Here is a 17314-nt window from a genome sequence, read left to right on the forward strand (position 1 = left end):
GGAGCTGCAGAGTGCCATTGAGCCCTATGGGAGACTTTCCTTGGGCCAGGTTGGAGCTGCAGGGTGCCATTGAGCCCTATGGGTGAATTTCCTTGGGCCGGGTTGGAGCTGCAGAGTGCCATTGAGCCCTATGGGAGACTTTCCTTGGGCCGGGTTGGAGCTGCAGAGTGCCATTGAGCCCTATGGGAGACTTTCCTTGGGCCGGGTTGGAGCTGCAGAGTGCCATTGAGCCCTATGGGAGACTTTCCTTGGGCCGGGTTGGAGCTGCAGAGTGCCATTGAGCCCTATGGGAGACTTTCCTTGGGCCAGGTTGGAGCTGCAGAGTGCCATTGAGCCCTATGGGAGACTTTCCTTGGGCCGGGTTGGAGCTGCAGAGTGCCATTGAGCCCTATGGGAGACTTTCCTTGGGCCGGGTTGGAGCTGCAGAGTGCCATTGAGCCCTATGGGAGACTTTCCTTGGGCCGGGTTGGAGCTGCAGAGTGCCATTGAGCCCTATGGGAGACTTTCCTTGGGCCGGGTTGGAGCTGCAGAGTGCCATTGAGCCCTATGGGAGGCTTTCCTTGGGCCGGGTTGAAGCTGCAGAGTGCCATTGAGCCCTATGGGAGACTTTCCTTGGGCCGGGTTGGAGCTGCAGAGTGCCATTGAGCCCTATGGGAGACTTTCCTTGGGCCGGGTTGGAGCTGCAGAGTGCCATTGAGCCCTATGGGAGACTTTCCTTGGGCCGGGTTGGAGCTGCAGAGTGCCATTGAGCCCTATGGGAGACTTTCCTTGGGCCGGGTTGGAGCTGCAGAGTGCCATTGAGCCCTATGGGAGACTTTCCTTGGGCCGGGTTGGAGCTGCAGAGTGCCATTGAGCCCTATGGGAGACTTTCCTTGGGCCGGGTTGGAGCTGCAGAGTGCCATTGAGCCCTATGGGAGACTTTCCTTGGGCCGGGTTGGAGCTGCAGAGTGCCATTGAGCCCTATGGGAGGCTTTCCTTGGGCCGGGTTGGAGCTGCAGAGTGCCATTGAGCCCTATGGGAGGCTTTCCTTGGGCCGGGTTGGAGCTGCAGAGTGCCATTGAGCCCTGTGGGAGGTTTCCAAAATCATGCTAAGTCTGAAAGTTTCGGCCGCCGCTTACGAGCGCTCAATACGAAAAAGTCGCGACAAGATACGAGCGCATCGTAATGGCTACGAAAAACTTGCGTTTTTTCGCGCAAATCGTATTGGTAACGAAAAAGTCGCGACAATTTCCTAAAAGTCATAAAGGCGCCGAAAAAATCGCAAAAAATACGAAAAAGTCGCAAAATGTTCATTTTCCAATCGGAATTTTTCCAATTCGGATTTGTGGGTTAGTAAATGTGCCCCTAGGAAATTAGTTTTTAAACCTTAATTCCAATACTGGGAGTTTTAGCACAAAAAAATCTCCTATTTTTCAGTATGTTTTCTATAATTTTTTACTTTCAAAATGTAAAATGGAGACATTTATTTTACCATTTCATCTCTTACAATACTGTGGGGAGAGAGAAATTGCAAAACAAAAATACTTGTGTCATAAATGTGACATGACATTGAAAATAATGGGCTCAATGGGTGGGTCTTTGCTTATACCCTGCAAGGGAGTATATAATATAACATACTGTAGTATTATAGAGTAAACTGGGGCATTTTGCCAAATGTGTGCAAATACAGATCACTTTATAACTCTTTTTTTCATTTTAAGATCATTTTATTGGTTGTGAAAAAAATTATGGCAAAAAAAAAAATATATATTTGGTTTTTCTGAATCTAACAAAAATATTGATTTTCATTATAGCATTTAGCAAAATAAGGGAGAAATATAGGTAAGCAAGACTGCGCCTTTCCTTTAGGATCCAGACAGTGGTTGTTGCTCCATACAATATCTGTATAAAGTACACCATGTGGATTTCTATGACAAGGATGTGCATTTAATGTAAAAATTTGTATTTGGTGAAAAGTCTAATAAACTTGGTACTTGTAGATTTCTGTCTTGCTGTTTTATATGAATTGGTTTCCTTGTCTGTTTCCTTGCGCCATATCTTTAGATAACTGTAATGAACCATTTTAAAATGTATTTATAGAGGTCAAACATATTGCGCAGTTCTGCACAATAGTTGGGTGTGTTTACATACAAATATCACCCATCTAAGGTGCATTGCATTTCTATGGGCAGTGAATGGGTAGTGTTCCTATGTGTACATACCCCCTAAGGCAGGGGTGGGCAAACTATGGCCCGTTGGCCTTTTTAATCTTAAAAGAATTACGGGCCCTGATTGGTTGCGCCCATGCGTCAGCACGCACGGGGCGAAACTGTATAAACGGATGCAGCAAGGAGCTGCACAGACGCTGCTGAAGGACAGAGGAAGCAGGAGGTCGCTGGTGGATGGAGCTGAGTGGAGACAAAGGAAGCTGTAGGTCACTGGGGGGGAGATGGAGGATGCTGGGGGGAGCTAGAGGGAGGATGCTGGTGGGAGGATGTCGAGGAGGATGCTGGGAAGGATGCTAGGAGGAGCTGGAGGATGCTGGGGGGGAGCTGGAGGATGCTGGGTGGGATGCTGAGGGGGGAGCTGAAGGATGCTGGGGGGGAGCTGGAGGATGTTGGGCAGGATGCTGGGGTGGGGAGCTGCAGGATGCTGGGGAGTGGAGCTGGAGGATGCTGGGTGGGATGCTGGGGGAGCTGAGAGGCCCCATGATTTCTGATGGCAGCCCTGGGCATAACGCTGGCCTGGCCCGCTATTTTAGCAGAGTTGGTCATTTTAATAAGATATATAATGTAGATACAGTACATATTTTATTAAAATGACCAACTCTTTAAGAAAATGTCTGTGTTTTTGAGAGCATTACCTCTGAAGATAGTGTTTCTGTATAAGGCAGGAGTCAGTGGAAGCACCAGGGGAGGGGGTTGCCGGCCCCTTTCTGCACAAGCCTGTGTCAGAGAGTTGAAGCTCTGTGTAACCCTGAGTACTGGCAGTAGGAGCTTCTAAAGCTACTGCACATGTCTGCTTCCTGACTGTCTCTTTTCTTCCTGTCTCTCCTCTGATTGGCTACTAAAGTTACAGGCACATAACGTGATCCCGTGCTGCTGTCTCCTGCTATGAACATTCAGGGAGGGAGGGGGAGTGGCTCCCATGTGACTCACACTGCAGAGTAGAAAGGCTCCTCCTCCCTGATTTTTTGGTGTAAACTGCAGCTATTGCAGTAAGTTTTAAACAGTTTATTCAGACACACAGACACACAGTCTTTGCATGGCACATATGATCATACTCAGGGGAATATAATCTATCATTTTTTGTTTTTTTTTTAGTACTGAGAAAAGGTGGGCGACCCTTTTAAGATTCATATTTGTGTCATATTTATGGTGTTTTCTACTACAAACTTTTAGAAAAAGCACAAATGTCTCAGATTTTTTTAAAAAAAAAAGAATATAAAAAGCACATATGAAAAGTATTGTGGAACAAATCTCAAAATGAAAGAAAATACCTCAAAATCTTTGTGTACTTTCGTGAGATTGCAAGCAAGCCCCTCCCCCCAAAAAACCTTGAATTAAGTAAAAATGTTACAGTTGCAAAGGACGGCCCCCATTGACTTCTACATGCCCTCGGCAGGTTTAGATGGCATCGTTTTAGAATTTTTGTTCTCACTTTGAGGGAAAAAAAATGCTCATAAATCTGCCCCTTAGTTGTTTCACAGCTGGAGCTATAATTAGAAAACATTGAAAGACAAACCCTGGAATATGCATAGTGATAAGACAAAACAGAGGCGCCAAAAGGATAAAATTAGCTAAAAACACTTAAAAACCCAATGGGTAATTCAGAGGAAGTAGTAGTAAGCTTACCTCCTCCAGGCAGACACCAACAAAAGTGGTAATTTTCAGTAATAGTTTATTCACAACAATGGAATATGCATGTATGTATTTGAAAATAAAATGTATTGTAACACCTATTTGACTTAAATAAGACAAATCCAGGCTAGTAATGTATTGGAGAGCATGTGTTACATGCGACACTTAATACAAAGGAGTGAGCCTCCGCTATATGGGAGAAATAAGATGGAGCGAGGGTGTAGTGGAACTACAACTAGCTGAGGTGTGTAGTGCCAATAGAGAATAATGGACGCCAGAGGATTCTTATGATGCAATAATAACTGGTTTATTTGACAAGGCACATATAGAATAGTGCAACAGGGCATATACTCACAGACACAGCAGTATAGAACTTTAGTCACAATGGAGAAACCAGATGTGACACTTTAGGAACAGAATATCCCAATTGGAGGATGCACAGGGGATTAGCTGATACCTGAGATGAAGACCTTTCAGTAGGGAGTGTTCCGGCCAACTGTGGTCCAGGGGCGAGCACCTAACCTGGTACCTGGTGTCTAAAAACCGGTCCCTAAAGAACAACAACAGAGCTGGGGTAGGCTAAACCCTTTTACAACTCCTGGATGGGGCTATTAACTGCCCTTGCTAAATAAGCTATCTGAACTCACCACTCCTAGAGGGTGCTATTACATAGAACTGACTGACATAGAACGGACTGGCTAGTTCTCATTCACGGGGCCCTGTCCCCGACTTTAGAAATGGCTGGTTCTCTTTATTGGGGCCTAATGCCTCAGGCTCAATGATGTGAAGCCCAGAGACAACAGCAGCCAGAGAGGAAGACACTCTTCCTTGCAAGACACTATATAGTCTGCAGAGGGAGTGGTCAACCTGGGCTAAACCTATAGGGAATAGCTTAATAACTGTAACCTGAGTGTAGAGGGCTCTGCCCTATAACAGTACAGATAAGGAAAATAAGGGATTAGGGATAACACCATAGGGAGTTTAACCCTATGGGTCCCTACAGTATAATAAACAATGATGGGGGAGGGGGGTTCTAGGGACTACAAGACCACAAATTGTGTACAGGGGTTAAGGATGAATTTAAACTGGGGTTGTAGCTATAAAACAGCCTTCAAACTCAAAGAGAATCCTGGGGCTTTCATAAGCCCCGCCCACTGTTCCCCTGCTGACCTGGCTGACTACTTTGAGACTTCAGCCTTCATCCTCCTAATCCCACAATCCCCTGCACACGTGATGTCAATAAGGAAAGGAACATCACAGTACAATGCATTGTGGGTTATGTAGTTCCTGCATGCTGTCTGTAAGCTGTGGAGAAGTTGTTACAATTTGTAATGGTTTAGTCCCTCCTCCCCTGCCAGGACTTTAAATCATTCAGAAAGAGAAGAACTGTTTTGCAGCTGGATTTCAGCATATAAAAATGGTATTTATTCATTTTTTGTGAAGGAACAGGTTACAGTAATATATTAGGGGGTTCGGTATTGTGTGGGGCTCTTTAACAAATTTTGGTTTGGAAGATGAAGTGCCACTTTAACAAACTTCTAAATTAATTTTTGTGGGTTCCAGAAACTTTAACATCGTATAAAACGTTGTCAATTCTTTTTTTTTCAGTTTGTAGTTGAAGGCAGATAAAAGGACTTTTGCAATGGCGAGTTGCTAAGTAACGGAGCAGAGACTGCACTTATAAACCGCCATGGAGCGGAATACCCAGCTCCCTCTTTCTTGTTGACCTTTTCTAATTGATATTTTAAAAGTGCTCTGAGATTGAAAAGATAATTCTTAGCCCCGTTTATGAATTCATTAGCAGAGGAGCTGGAATTTCTACTGGGATTCTCAACATGTAAGTGTTTCTTGGAAAAAGAGAATGTGTTTTAAGTATTTCTATATCCCATAACTCCTCTGTTATTATCTCTTCTGCTTTACTTATGTGATCACTTAGCTCATTTTTTATCCTTTATTCTTCTGTACAGGTATGGGGTCCACTATCTGCCAACCCGTTATGCAGAAAGTTCCAAATTATGGAAAGCCCGTCTCCCATAGACTCCATTATAAGCGAATAATTCTAATTTTTAAAAACTTTTTCATTTTTCTCTGTAATAATAAACAGTACCTGTACTTGATCCCAACTAAGATATAATTACCCCTTATTGGGGCAGAACAGTCCTATTGGGTTTATTTAATGGTTAAATGATTCACTTTTCTCTGTAATAATAAAACAGTACCTGTACTTGATCCCAACTAAGATATAATTACCCCTTATTGGGGCAGAACAGCCCTATTGGGTTTATTTCATGGTTAAATGATTCCCTTTTCTCTGTAATAATAAAACAGTACCTGTACTTGATCCCAACTAAGATATAATTACCCCTTATTGGGGGCAGAACAGCCCTATTGGGTTTATTTCATGGTTAAATGATTCCCTTTTCTCTGTAATAATAAAACAGTACCTGTACTTGATCCCAACTAAGATATAATTACCCCTTATTGGGGGTAAAACAATCCTATTGGGTTTATTTCATGGTTAAATTATTCCTTTTTCTCTGTAATAATAAAACAGTACCTGTACTTGATCCCAACTAAGATATAATTACCCCTTATTGGGGGCAGAACAGCCCTATTGGGTTTATTTAATGGTTAAATGATTCCCTTTTCTCTGTAATAATAAAACAGTACCTGTACTTGATCCCAACTAAGATATAATTACCCCTTATTGGGGGCAGAACAGTCCTATTGGGTTTATTTCATGGTTAAATGATTCTCTTTTCTCTGTAATAATAAAACAGTACCTGTACTTGATCCCAACTAAGATATAATTACCCCTTATTGGGGGTAAAACAATCCTATTGGGTTTATTTCATGGTTAAATTATTCCTTTTTCTCTGTAATAATAAAACAGTACCTGTACTTGATCCCAACTAAGATATAATTACCCCTTATTGGGGGCAGAACAGCCCTATTGGGTTTATTTAATGGTTAAATGATTCCCTTTTCTCTGTAATAATAAAACAGTACCTGTACCTGATCCCAACTAAGATATAATTACCCCTTATTGGGGGCAGAACAGCCCTATTGGGTTTATTTCATGGTTAAATGATTCCCTTTTCTCTGTAATAATAAAACAGTACCTGTACCTGATCCCAACTAAGATATAATTACCCCTTATTGGGGGCAGAACAGCCCTATTGGGTTTATTTAATGGTTAAATGATTCCCTTTTCTCTGTAATAATAAAACAGTACCTGTACTTGATCCCAACTATGTGACACACGGGGAGATTAGTTGCCGGGCGAGATCAGAGATTAGTCCCCGTGTGCCACAGCCTTTAGGGACTGGGGCCCATAACTGCCCAGGAGCCCCACTCTCAACCAGCATCTTTTTAACTATTGATATACATGATATAGTCTTTGTGTCAGGACTTGCTGGGATTCAGTCCCAGGTAAATTTACCATCTGAGCCACTGGAGGTCCTTTGTGCAGTCCTATTGTATTCTTGCCTTCTGCTACCTTTCTCTGCCCACCTCGTTATCTCCATGTGCTGTCCATTAATCAATGTAGACCCTTTAAAAGCTTGCCCCTGGGCTTTGCTCTTTGCTTCATCATTAAGATCTTGGCCTCCTGTGTTCCGTGATTCCCTGTGCCTGAGTTTCCTAGTCCCTGAGTCTCCTCCTGGTATCTTGTTCCCCTCCTTGTTGCTAACTTCCAATGCCCTTCCAAGACCTGTTTTGGTGGGTCTCTTGGTTCCGACCTTTGGCCTGTTCCTTGCTGTTTGTCTGCTGCCTGGCCTGACCTTTGATCTGATACTGGACTTCGCTTGACTGCTGCCTGTCCCAACATCTGACCCACTAGTGGACTTTGCCTAAAGGTGACCATACCCATTAAGTTCTGCTTGCTTGGCGAGATCACCAAGCAAGCGGATCTTCTCCCGATATCCCCACCTACGGGTGGGCGTTACCGGGTGAATTTAGGCTAATTTGGTCGTTTGGCCCTGGGGTCGTTTGGCCCTGGGGTAGTAGGTGCGGTCCCTGATCCGACTAAATTTTTTAACCTGCCCGATCGGTATCTGCCCGATTTTAGGCCAGATGTCGGTCATTTGTGCCCGTACACGGGCCAATAAGCTGCCGAATCAGTCTAAGGGACCGATATCGGCAGCTACAATCAGCCCGTGTATGGCCACCTTTAGCCTGCATATTACGACTTCCACTGGCCTGTATATCTATTTTTGTTTTCCTGAAGCTTTCGTGTTTTGTCTTAATAAAAGCTTTGCGATCACATCTCAGTTCTGCCATTTACAGGTATACTCCGGGTTACCTAGGCTCCCATCTGCTAGCCTCTCCACAGTGACTGAACGTGCTTGTGATGCAATCAGTTATTCATTTTCTATCGGTAGCTTCCTAATAGCTGTTTTACAACAATTTATTATTTATAGGTCTTAAACATGTCCATCCCTTGTGACATAATTCTTAATGCTTTCTTTGATTAACAGACCTATGAAGAAGCAAACATGGCATTGTGATAAAAGGAGTCTTGGGGGCACATTTACTTACTCACGAACGGGCCGAATGCGTCCGATTGCGTTTTTTTCGTAATGATCGGTATTTGGCGATTTTTCGGAAAATTGTCGCGACTTTTTCGTTGCCATTCCGAATGTTGCGCAAAATCTGGTGATTTTTTCGTAGCGTTAAAACTTGCGCGAAAAGTCGCGCCTTTTTCGCAGCTTTCGCGCCGAGTACGAAACATTCGGATTCATTCAAGCTTCAGTATGGTGACTTTTCTTGGGCCAGGTTTGAGCTGCAGGGTGCCATTGAGTCCTATGGGAGGCTTCCAAAATCATGCTAAGTCTGAAAGTTTCGCCCGCCGCTTACGAGCGCTCAATACGAAAAAGTCGCGACAAGATACGAGCGAATCGTAATGGCTACGAAAAACTCGCGTTTTTTCGCGCAAGTTGTAATGGCTACGAAAAACTCGCGTTTTTTCGCGCAAATCGTATTGGTAACGAAAAAGTCGCGACAATTTCCTAAAAGTCGTAAAGGCGCCGAAAAAATCGAAAAAAATACGAAAAAGTCGCAAAATGTTCGTTTTCCAATCGGAATTTTTCCAATTCGGATTCGAATTCGTGTCTTAGTAAATCAGCCCCTTGGAGTCAGAAGCGACAGCGCAGAATGGGCCAAAATACTTCTTTTTGATGACTCTTTGCTTAAGGGCTCTGGCACACGGGGAGATTAGTCGCCCGCAGCAAAACTCCCTGTTCACGGGCGACTAATCTCCCCGAGTTGCCTACCCCTGCCATCCCACCGGCGAACATGTAAGTCACCGGCGGGATGGCAGACGCGGCGGGGCGATTTCAGGAAATCGGCAAAAAAGCCTCGCGAGTCTTTTTCGGCGATTTGCGCAAAATCGCGGCACCGTGTCTGCCATCCCGCCGGCGACTTACATGTTCGCCGGTGGGATGGCAGGGGTAGGCAACTCGGGGAGATTAGTCGCCTGCGAACAGGGAGTTTTGCCGCGGGCGACTAATCTCCCCGTGCGCCAGAGCCCTAATGCTCCCCTTAAAAAAAGCATAGTTTACATTTATTCCAATTTTCTGTAAGTGTTCACAAAAACATTTGTGTTCACAAAAACCCAATAATAACGTTTAAACATATAATCTCTCACACACAGGATTAACTATGTAGTCTGAGCATGAAGAGTCTTATGAGTGTAATTACCATACACTTACATTAATTACGTTTAATTAGTTGGCACAGGTACCAATAAACACTGCGTTACATTGCATATTAGCAGTAGGTTTACGTTTTCTCCAGAGGAGGGAGGGTGATATTTAATGACTATGGTCTCAACATTTCTCTGGAACTACTGAAATACTTTTGTGTTGTAAAGTTCAAGTAAACACTGCAGATAAGGAAAATGAAAAGAGCTGACCCTGATGTGTTATTTACTGTATATTCAGCATTTTCAGCAGATAGACTCCAGCATCTGCATTATATTGTCACATTAAACCGCTGCCCTGCTAAACAGCAGGATCTTGCACTCGCTGACTTACAAGTAATCTTTGAAATGGGAAAATAACTGGAAATGATGGATATGTTAGAAATGGAATTTGATTTGTATTATCAAGAGTGAGTATAAAACATAAAAAAGAAAAACTCTATCACAATGTCATGGTACATGCAATAGGTAAATGTCATTCTTGGCTAAATTTAGAAGCAATTAAGAAAAGGCTAAGAGAAGGGTGAAAAAAACCTTTAACATGAATATGTATATTTCTTTGTAAGAACCTTTATATGAATCTCAAGCTAAAGCTCTGCTTGACCTCTCATTTTAGCTATACATTTCTGTTGTAATATGACAGTCATTTGCTGGTTGCCTTTAAATGGTGCCACAGCCGTGAAACAGGCATAAATGTATTAACCTACTAGAACAGATATATATATATGTAGAACAGACTCCTATTTTTTTATTTAAAATTTGGGCAGGCAAACTCCCTTAGTTCATATGTATCAAAACTTTGATGCAATAGATACCCAACTATAGTGCAGCCAAAAGACATCAAATAAGAAGGAAAACCTGATTTACTGACCCTTTCATGTTGGCAGTACATCCCTCTGGATGCAAGTGATACAGGTATGTTTTTATCTGATCTGGTTATTCACGGTGTGTGGGACTGGACCCCTAGAGGGACCTAAAGTTGCTTGCCGGGCCTAAAGGCCCATTTATGGCATATTTGTGAGATGTACAGGCTGGCCTGAAACCCGCTGGACCCGTGGAAGATGTCCGACCCCCACATCGCTATTATAGTAATACAGGTATAGGACCTGTTATACAGAATGCTCAGGACTTGGGGCTTTCCGGATAAGGGATATTTTTGTAATTTGGATCTCCATACCTTAAGGGGCTGATTTACTAACCCACGAATCCGACCCGAATTGGAAATGTTCCGACTTGAAAACGAACATTTTGCGACTTTTTCGTATGTTTTGCGATTTTTTCGGATTCTTTACGAATTTTTCGTTACCAATACGATTTTTGCGTAAAAACGCGAGTTTTTCGTATCCACTACGAAAGTTGCGTAAAAAGTTGCGCATTTTTCGTAGCGTTAAAACTTACGCGAAAAGTTGCGCATTTTTCGTAGCATTAAAACTTAACGCTACGAAAATTGCGCAACTTTTCGCGTAAGTTTTAACGCTACGAAAAATGCGCAACTTTTTACGCAACTTTCGTAATGGATACGAAAACTCGCGTTTTTACGCAAAAATCGTATTGGTAACGAAAAATTCGTAAAGAATCCGAAAAAATCGCAAAACATACGAAAAAATCGCAAAATACCGATCATTACGAAAAAAACGCAATCGGACTCCATTCGACCCGTTCGTGGGTAAGTAAATCAGCCCCTAAGTCTACTAAATAATAATTTAAACATCATTAACCATGAAATAAACCCAATAGGATTGTTTTGCCTCCAATAAGGATTAATTATATCTTAGTTGGGATCAAGTACAGGTACTGTTTTATTAATACAGAGAAAAGGGAATCATTTAACCATTAAATAAACCCAATAGGGCTGTTCTGCCCCCAATAAGGGGTAATTATATCTTAGTTGGGATCAAGTACAGGTACTGTTTTATTAATACAGAGAAAAGGGAATCATTTAACCATTAAATAAACCCAATAGGGCTGTTCTGCCCCCAATAAGGGGTAATTATATCTTAGTTGGGATCAAGTACAAGGTACTGTTTTATTATTACAGAGAAAAGGGAATCATTTAACCATTAAATAAACCCAATAGGGCTGTTCTGCCCCCAATAAGGGGTAATTATATCTTAGTTGGGATCAAGTACAGGTACTGTTTTATTATTACAGAGAAAAGGGAATCATTTAACCATTAAATAAACCCAATAGGGCTGTTCTGCCCCCAATAAGGGGTAATTATATCTTAGTTGGGATCAAGTACAGGTACTGTTTTATTAATACAGAGAAAAGGGAATCATTTAACCATTAAATAAACCCAATAGGGCTGTTCTGCCCCCAATAAGGGGTAATTATATCTTAGTTGGGATCAAGTACAAGGTACTGTTTTATTATTACAGAGAAAAGGGAATCATTTAACCATTAAATAAACCCAATAGGGCTGTTCTGCCCCCAATAAGGGGCAATTATATCTTAGTTGGGATCAAGTACAGGTACTGTTTTATTATTACAGAGAAAAGGGAATCATTTAACCATTAAATAAACCCAATAGGGCTGTTCTGCCCCCAATAAGGGGTAATTATAGCTTAGTTGGGATCAAGTACAGGTACTGTTTTATTATTACAGAGAAAAGGGAATCATTTTTAAAAATTTTAATTATTTGGTTAAAATAGTGTGTTTTGGAAATGGCCTTCTGGTAATTCAGAGCTATCTGGATAATGGATCCCATACCTGTATTTACTTTTTTATTAGTCCTAAAGAACATTAACTAATGTGTGATAATGCCTTGCACAAGGGTATGTCAAATAAGTTTTTAATTCAAAGGCTTCTTTTTATTTTCATGTAGTTATATGTTTTGTTTTTTTTATCAGACGAGGGCATTGACCATTTAACCAGTTACCTCCTTACAGTAAGTCCAGCCGGAGACTGCCAGACAGTGAGACTGTACACGCAAAGCTATTGCCTTCTGCATGGTGTTTGGTCACTGAGTTTATTAGACTGCAAATTTATAGGTACAATTTAAATATCTGTGCATTATATGAAAGTTGTATGATAAATATATTCTACTTTAGCAAATTTGCTTCTTTATCTTTATCCTGGGCGACAGGTTATGATACAAAAGCAGAGGCAGACTTATTGACACGGTGTGTATGTTTGCTTTATGCCAATATAACATTAACCAGGGCAAACAGGAACCCTGAACTTGTATTAAAGCAGCTCAGGCGAGACCGACCCATCAGAACCTTGCTAGTGAGGCACATCAAGGTACGTAAATGCTCCTCCGTTTCACTCCTGGGATCCGTTTTATTTAGCCTTTGATTTTCAGCTTTCCAAATCTAGAAAATTCAGCTTTGGGTTATAAGTAAAATAGCCCTTATTTTAATCAAGGGAGATATATATATATATATATGTATATAACTGCAAAAAAATCCTCTGCACTCACCCATTATCAATATGTAGAAATAGGACATTAGGACATTTCTGTGCATTCAGCTACTAAGAAATGCCTTCCCTCCCCACCCCAAAAAGAGGGATTGTTTGTCCGTACATTGCAATATACTTCAAGCTGGCCAACTACGTCAAAGTCATCCCTTCTGGCCAGTCCTACACTGACTGACCTATATAAGTAATTTAAGATTAGTACTGAGCAAAGGGACTAAGTTTTACCTGCAACATGCTTGCGTATAAGGTTAAAACTCCCATATGGTTGCCCTTTTATTGGCTCCATTGGGATCACCTGACTGTAGCTGGGAATAGTGGGGGCTACAACATGGAGCTGGCCACTGCTCCTGTATAAACAATAACACAAGAAAAAGGGAAAGTTGTGCTCAACCACTAAATTGTAAACCATTAGGCGGGGGTGCAATGAGGCTGTGACCACAAATTACATATAAACAACCGCAAAAAATCCTCTGCACTCACCCATTATCAATATGTAGAAATAGGACATTAGGACATTTCTGTGCATTCAGCTACTAAGAAATGCCTTCCCTCCCCACCCCATATATATATATATATATATATATATACTGTTGCTTTGTTTTATTCAAGAAGAACTTCCACTAAACCCTAACCCTTGGTCCCGAGCATTCTGGATAATGGGTCTTATACCGGTACTGACACACAGATGGATTTTTTGCAATCAGAGCCAAAAAGATGCCTTTTAGATTTAAATCAGTAACACTGCAAAATTCCATTCAGGTCTGCATGGAGCCTCCTAGCAGCCAACCAAGCCCGGACTGGCAAACTGCCAGAGGGTCTGCAGCTTTCATGGGCCCCTGTATGGCCAGCTTCAGTATATATCTTACATTTTGTCAGTCATTATCAGCTGTTCTCTGCTAAGCGTAGTGCATTCTAATAAAGCAATGGTTCCCAAAACAAAGAATGGTGGGACTCAGCCTTAAAGGTCTGCATAGCTACGTAACTACAGTGGACTGACTGCGACAAACATTTGTTTTTTATACCTGTAACCTCATTATTAGCTCGGGGGTTCAGCAAAATATTGGACCAAAAGTTATGGTAATAACTTTACCATAATAAATAATATACAGTATTCATTCTAAATGAAGGAATAAGGTGGCCATACACGTTACAATAACCATCTGTCCTGAGACCATTGGTTGCAAGAAAGATTGTTTGTCCACTTCACTAACATGTAAAGGTAAACAAAGGTCCAGAACCGGATGGGATTCATCCCAGGGTATTAAATGAGCTGAGCGCTGTAATTTCCAAACCTCTTCACTTAATTTTGCAGGATTCGTTGAGGTTTGGCATGGTGCCGAGAGACTGGCGTATTGCTAATGTGGTGCCGTTATTTAAAAAGGGATCCCGTTCTCAGCCTGAAAACTATAGGCCTGTTAGTCTGACATCAGTAGTAGGAAAGCTTCTGGAAGGGGTAATAAGGGATAGGGTACTTGAATACATTGCAGTTCACAATACTATTAGTTTGTGCCAGCATGGTTTTATGCGTAACAGATCTTGCCAGACTAATTTAGTCGCCTCTTATGAGGAGGTGAGCAGGAACCTTGATGCTGGAATGGCAGTTGATGTCATCTACTTGGACTTTGCTAAAGCATTTGATACAGTACCTCACAGTAGGTTAATGATCAAATTAAGGAATATTGGCCTAGAACATAATATTTGTAATTGGATAGAGAAGGATCTAGGGGTTTTTGTTGATAACAAGTTGTCTAATTCCAGGCAGTGTCATTCTGTGGCTACTACAGCAAATAAAGTACTGTCGTGTATAAAAAAGGGCATTGACTCAAGGGATGAAAACATAATTTTGCCCCTTTATAGGTCCCTGGTAAGGCCTCACCTTGAGTATGGGGGCAGTTTTGGGCTCCAGTCTTTAAGAAGGATATTAATGAGCTGGAGAGAGTGCAGAGACTGAAACTAAACTGGTAAAGGGGATGGAAGGGTTAAGCTATGAGGTTAGACTGTCGAGGTTGAGGTTGTTTTCTCTGGAAAAGAGACGCTTGCGAGGGGACATGATTACTCTGTACAAGTACATTAGAGGGGATTATAGGCAGTTGGGGGATGTTCTTTTTTCCCATAAAAACAATCAGTGCACCAGAGGCCCCCCCTTTAGATTAGAGGAAAGGAGCTTCCATTTGAAGCAGCGTAGGGGGTTTTTCACGGTGAGGGCAGTGACGTTGGGGAATGCCCTGCCGGGGGATGTTGGGTAGGGGGTTTTTCACGGTGAGGGCAGTGAGGCTGTGGAATGCCCTTCCTAGTGATGGGGTAATGGCAGACTCTGTTAATGCCTATAAGAGGGGCCTGGATGAGTTCTTGAACAAGCAGAATATCCAAGGCTATTGTGATACTAATACCTACAGTTAGTTTTAGTGGTTGTATATATAGTTTATGTATGTGAGTGTATAGATTGGTAGGTGTGGGTTAGGTGTGCTGGGTTTACTTGGATGGGTTGAACTTGATGGACACTGGTCTTTTTTCAACCCTATGTAACTATGTAACTATGTAACATTAAGAACATTAAGGGGCACATTTACTAACCCACGAACGGGTCGAAATGAGTCCGATTGCGTTTTTTTCGTAATGATCGGTATTTTGCGATTTTTTCGGCTTCTTTACGAATTTTTCGTTACCAATACGATTTTTGCGTAAAAACGCGAGTTTTTCGTAGCCATTACGAAAGTTGCGTAAAAAGTTGCGCTTTTTGCGTAGTGTTAAAACTTACGCGAAAAGTTGCGCCTTTTTCGTAGCGTTAAAACTTAAATGGTGCAAAGTTTCGCGTAAGTTTTAACGCTACGAAAAAAGCGCAACTTTTCGCGTAAGTTTTAACACTACGCAAAAAGCGCCAGATTTTACGCAACTTTCGTAATGGCTACGAAAAACTCGCGTTTTTACGCAAAAATCCAGCTGGTAACAAAAAATTTGTAAAGAAGCCGAAAAAATCGCAACAAATACGAAAAAGTCGCAAAATGTTCGTTTTCAAGTCGGAACTTTTCCAATTCGGGTCGGATTCGTGGGTTAGTAAATCAGCCCCTAAGTGTCAGGTAGAACTAATAGAACAATAGAATTCTACCCCAATATGATGATTTAGAATAAACCGACTACTGATGTTCAGGAGTCTCGTCAACCCACCAAAAACACACTGAATATTGTACGAATATTGTACAATAATACTTGTATGATAATATCGGTGCATGTATGGCCACCTTTACTGGTGATTATTATAGCTGTTGCTTCACATCGGGGTTTCAGTAGGGTTTGTGCTCAAACCTTATATTCTAAAATTATATGCAAGCAATGTTCTCATTACCTTGATATACACATTCCTCTTGGCCACAGGTAATGGGATTTCCTTATACTGAATAAAAGGAAGCAGCTGCCAGTGAGGCAGATTATTTTTATTAAATTATGTTATACACAAAGTTCTATGAAGACCTTGGGCATGATGGGAGCTATGAAATCTCTTGTTATATCCAGCCCATAAGGTTGGACTACCCTCATTGCACTTATTGTCTAGTATTTTTGTTCTAATAACAATGTTTCCCCCCAACGCTTTTATATCTTAGATCAATGGGTTCCCATCTACAGATCATATTGCTTCTCACTGTCTTATTGGCTAGAGAGGCCTTGTCGTGTTTTTGCGATCACTATCCATGGACTTCCTGGTCCAGCTGTTCTCAGACATGTGCTCATGGAATTCAGAGCAGATCACGGTAAGTACTACCACCTGGCTTACCAAAAGCATATATAAATGAGAAAGGCTAAGTTTCTCCATTTATTGACTGACTTCATGATCTTGCATGTAGCCTAATTAAGTATACTGGACTGTAGATGAATGGTTGCTTTGATGTTTTTAAAAATAAAAAATAAAAAATACTTTTGTATATTTATATTTACAGGACTATGTCCTATGATGATTACTACTCGAAAAATAACTGTGGCGAATCGTGCACAACCCATGAGACCAGATCATGCAATGAACAGGCCTGTCCAATCAACTGCAAGCTTGGGGATTATGGTCCATGGTCTGTTTGTGATCCCTGCCTCAAAAAGCAAGTACGATGAACACAACAGAGCTTTGATAGACTGCAAGAGATAACTAGATCAGGGGTCCCCAACCACCGGGCCGGGGACCAGTGCCGGGCCATGGGCTGTGCTGAAACTGGGCCACCTCTGGTCCTAAATACCTGATATCCCAATTCTCTAATGTTTTACACAGCCATGGCAACAGCTATGTGAAGCCCAGGGAGCTTTCTACTGATTGCGACAAGGGCCAAAGTACTTAAAGTTCCATACTAAGCATCAGAGGATGTCAAGCCTT

General features: G+C 41.9%; 1 protein-coding gene across 2 annotated transcripts in view; it reads left to right on the forward strand.

Annotated features, from left to right (window-relative positions):
* Nucleotides 1-12323: 12323 nt before the first annotated feature.
* The window catches only part of c6.1 (complement component 6, gene 1), a 31966-nt gene continuing 26975 nt past the window's right edge, over nt 12324-17314 (forward strand). Inside the window, exons 1-3 of one of the 2 annotated variants that reach the window (XM_031894367.1) lie at nt 12324-12783; nt 16560-16706; nt 16893-17049. In XM_031894367.1, coding sequence (XP_031750227.1) covers nt 16564-16706; nt 16893-17049 — 300 coding nt within the window. In that variant the 5' untranslated portion in view covers nt 12324-12783; nt 16560-16563. The remainder of the gene's footprint in view (nt 12784-16559; nt 16707-16892; nt 17050-17314) is intronic. The other variant, XM_002940118.5, reaches the window with a different exon arrangement.

The sequence above is a fragment of the Xenopus tropicalis genome, chromosome 1, assembly GCF_000004195.4.
Source record: "Xenopus tropicalis strain Nigerian chromosome 1, UCB_Xtro_10.0, whole genome shotgun sequence".
Lineage (NCBI taxonomy): Eukaryota > Metazoa > Chordata > Amphibia > Anura > Pipidae > Xenopus > Xenopus tropicalis.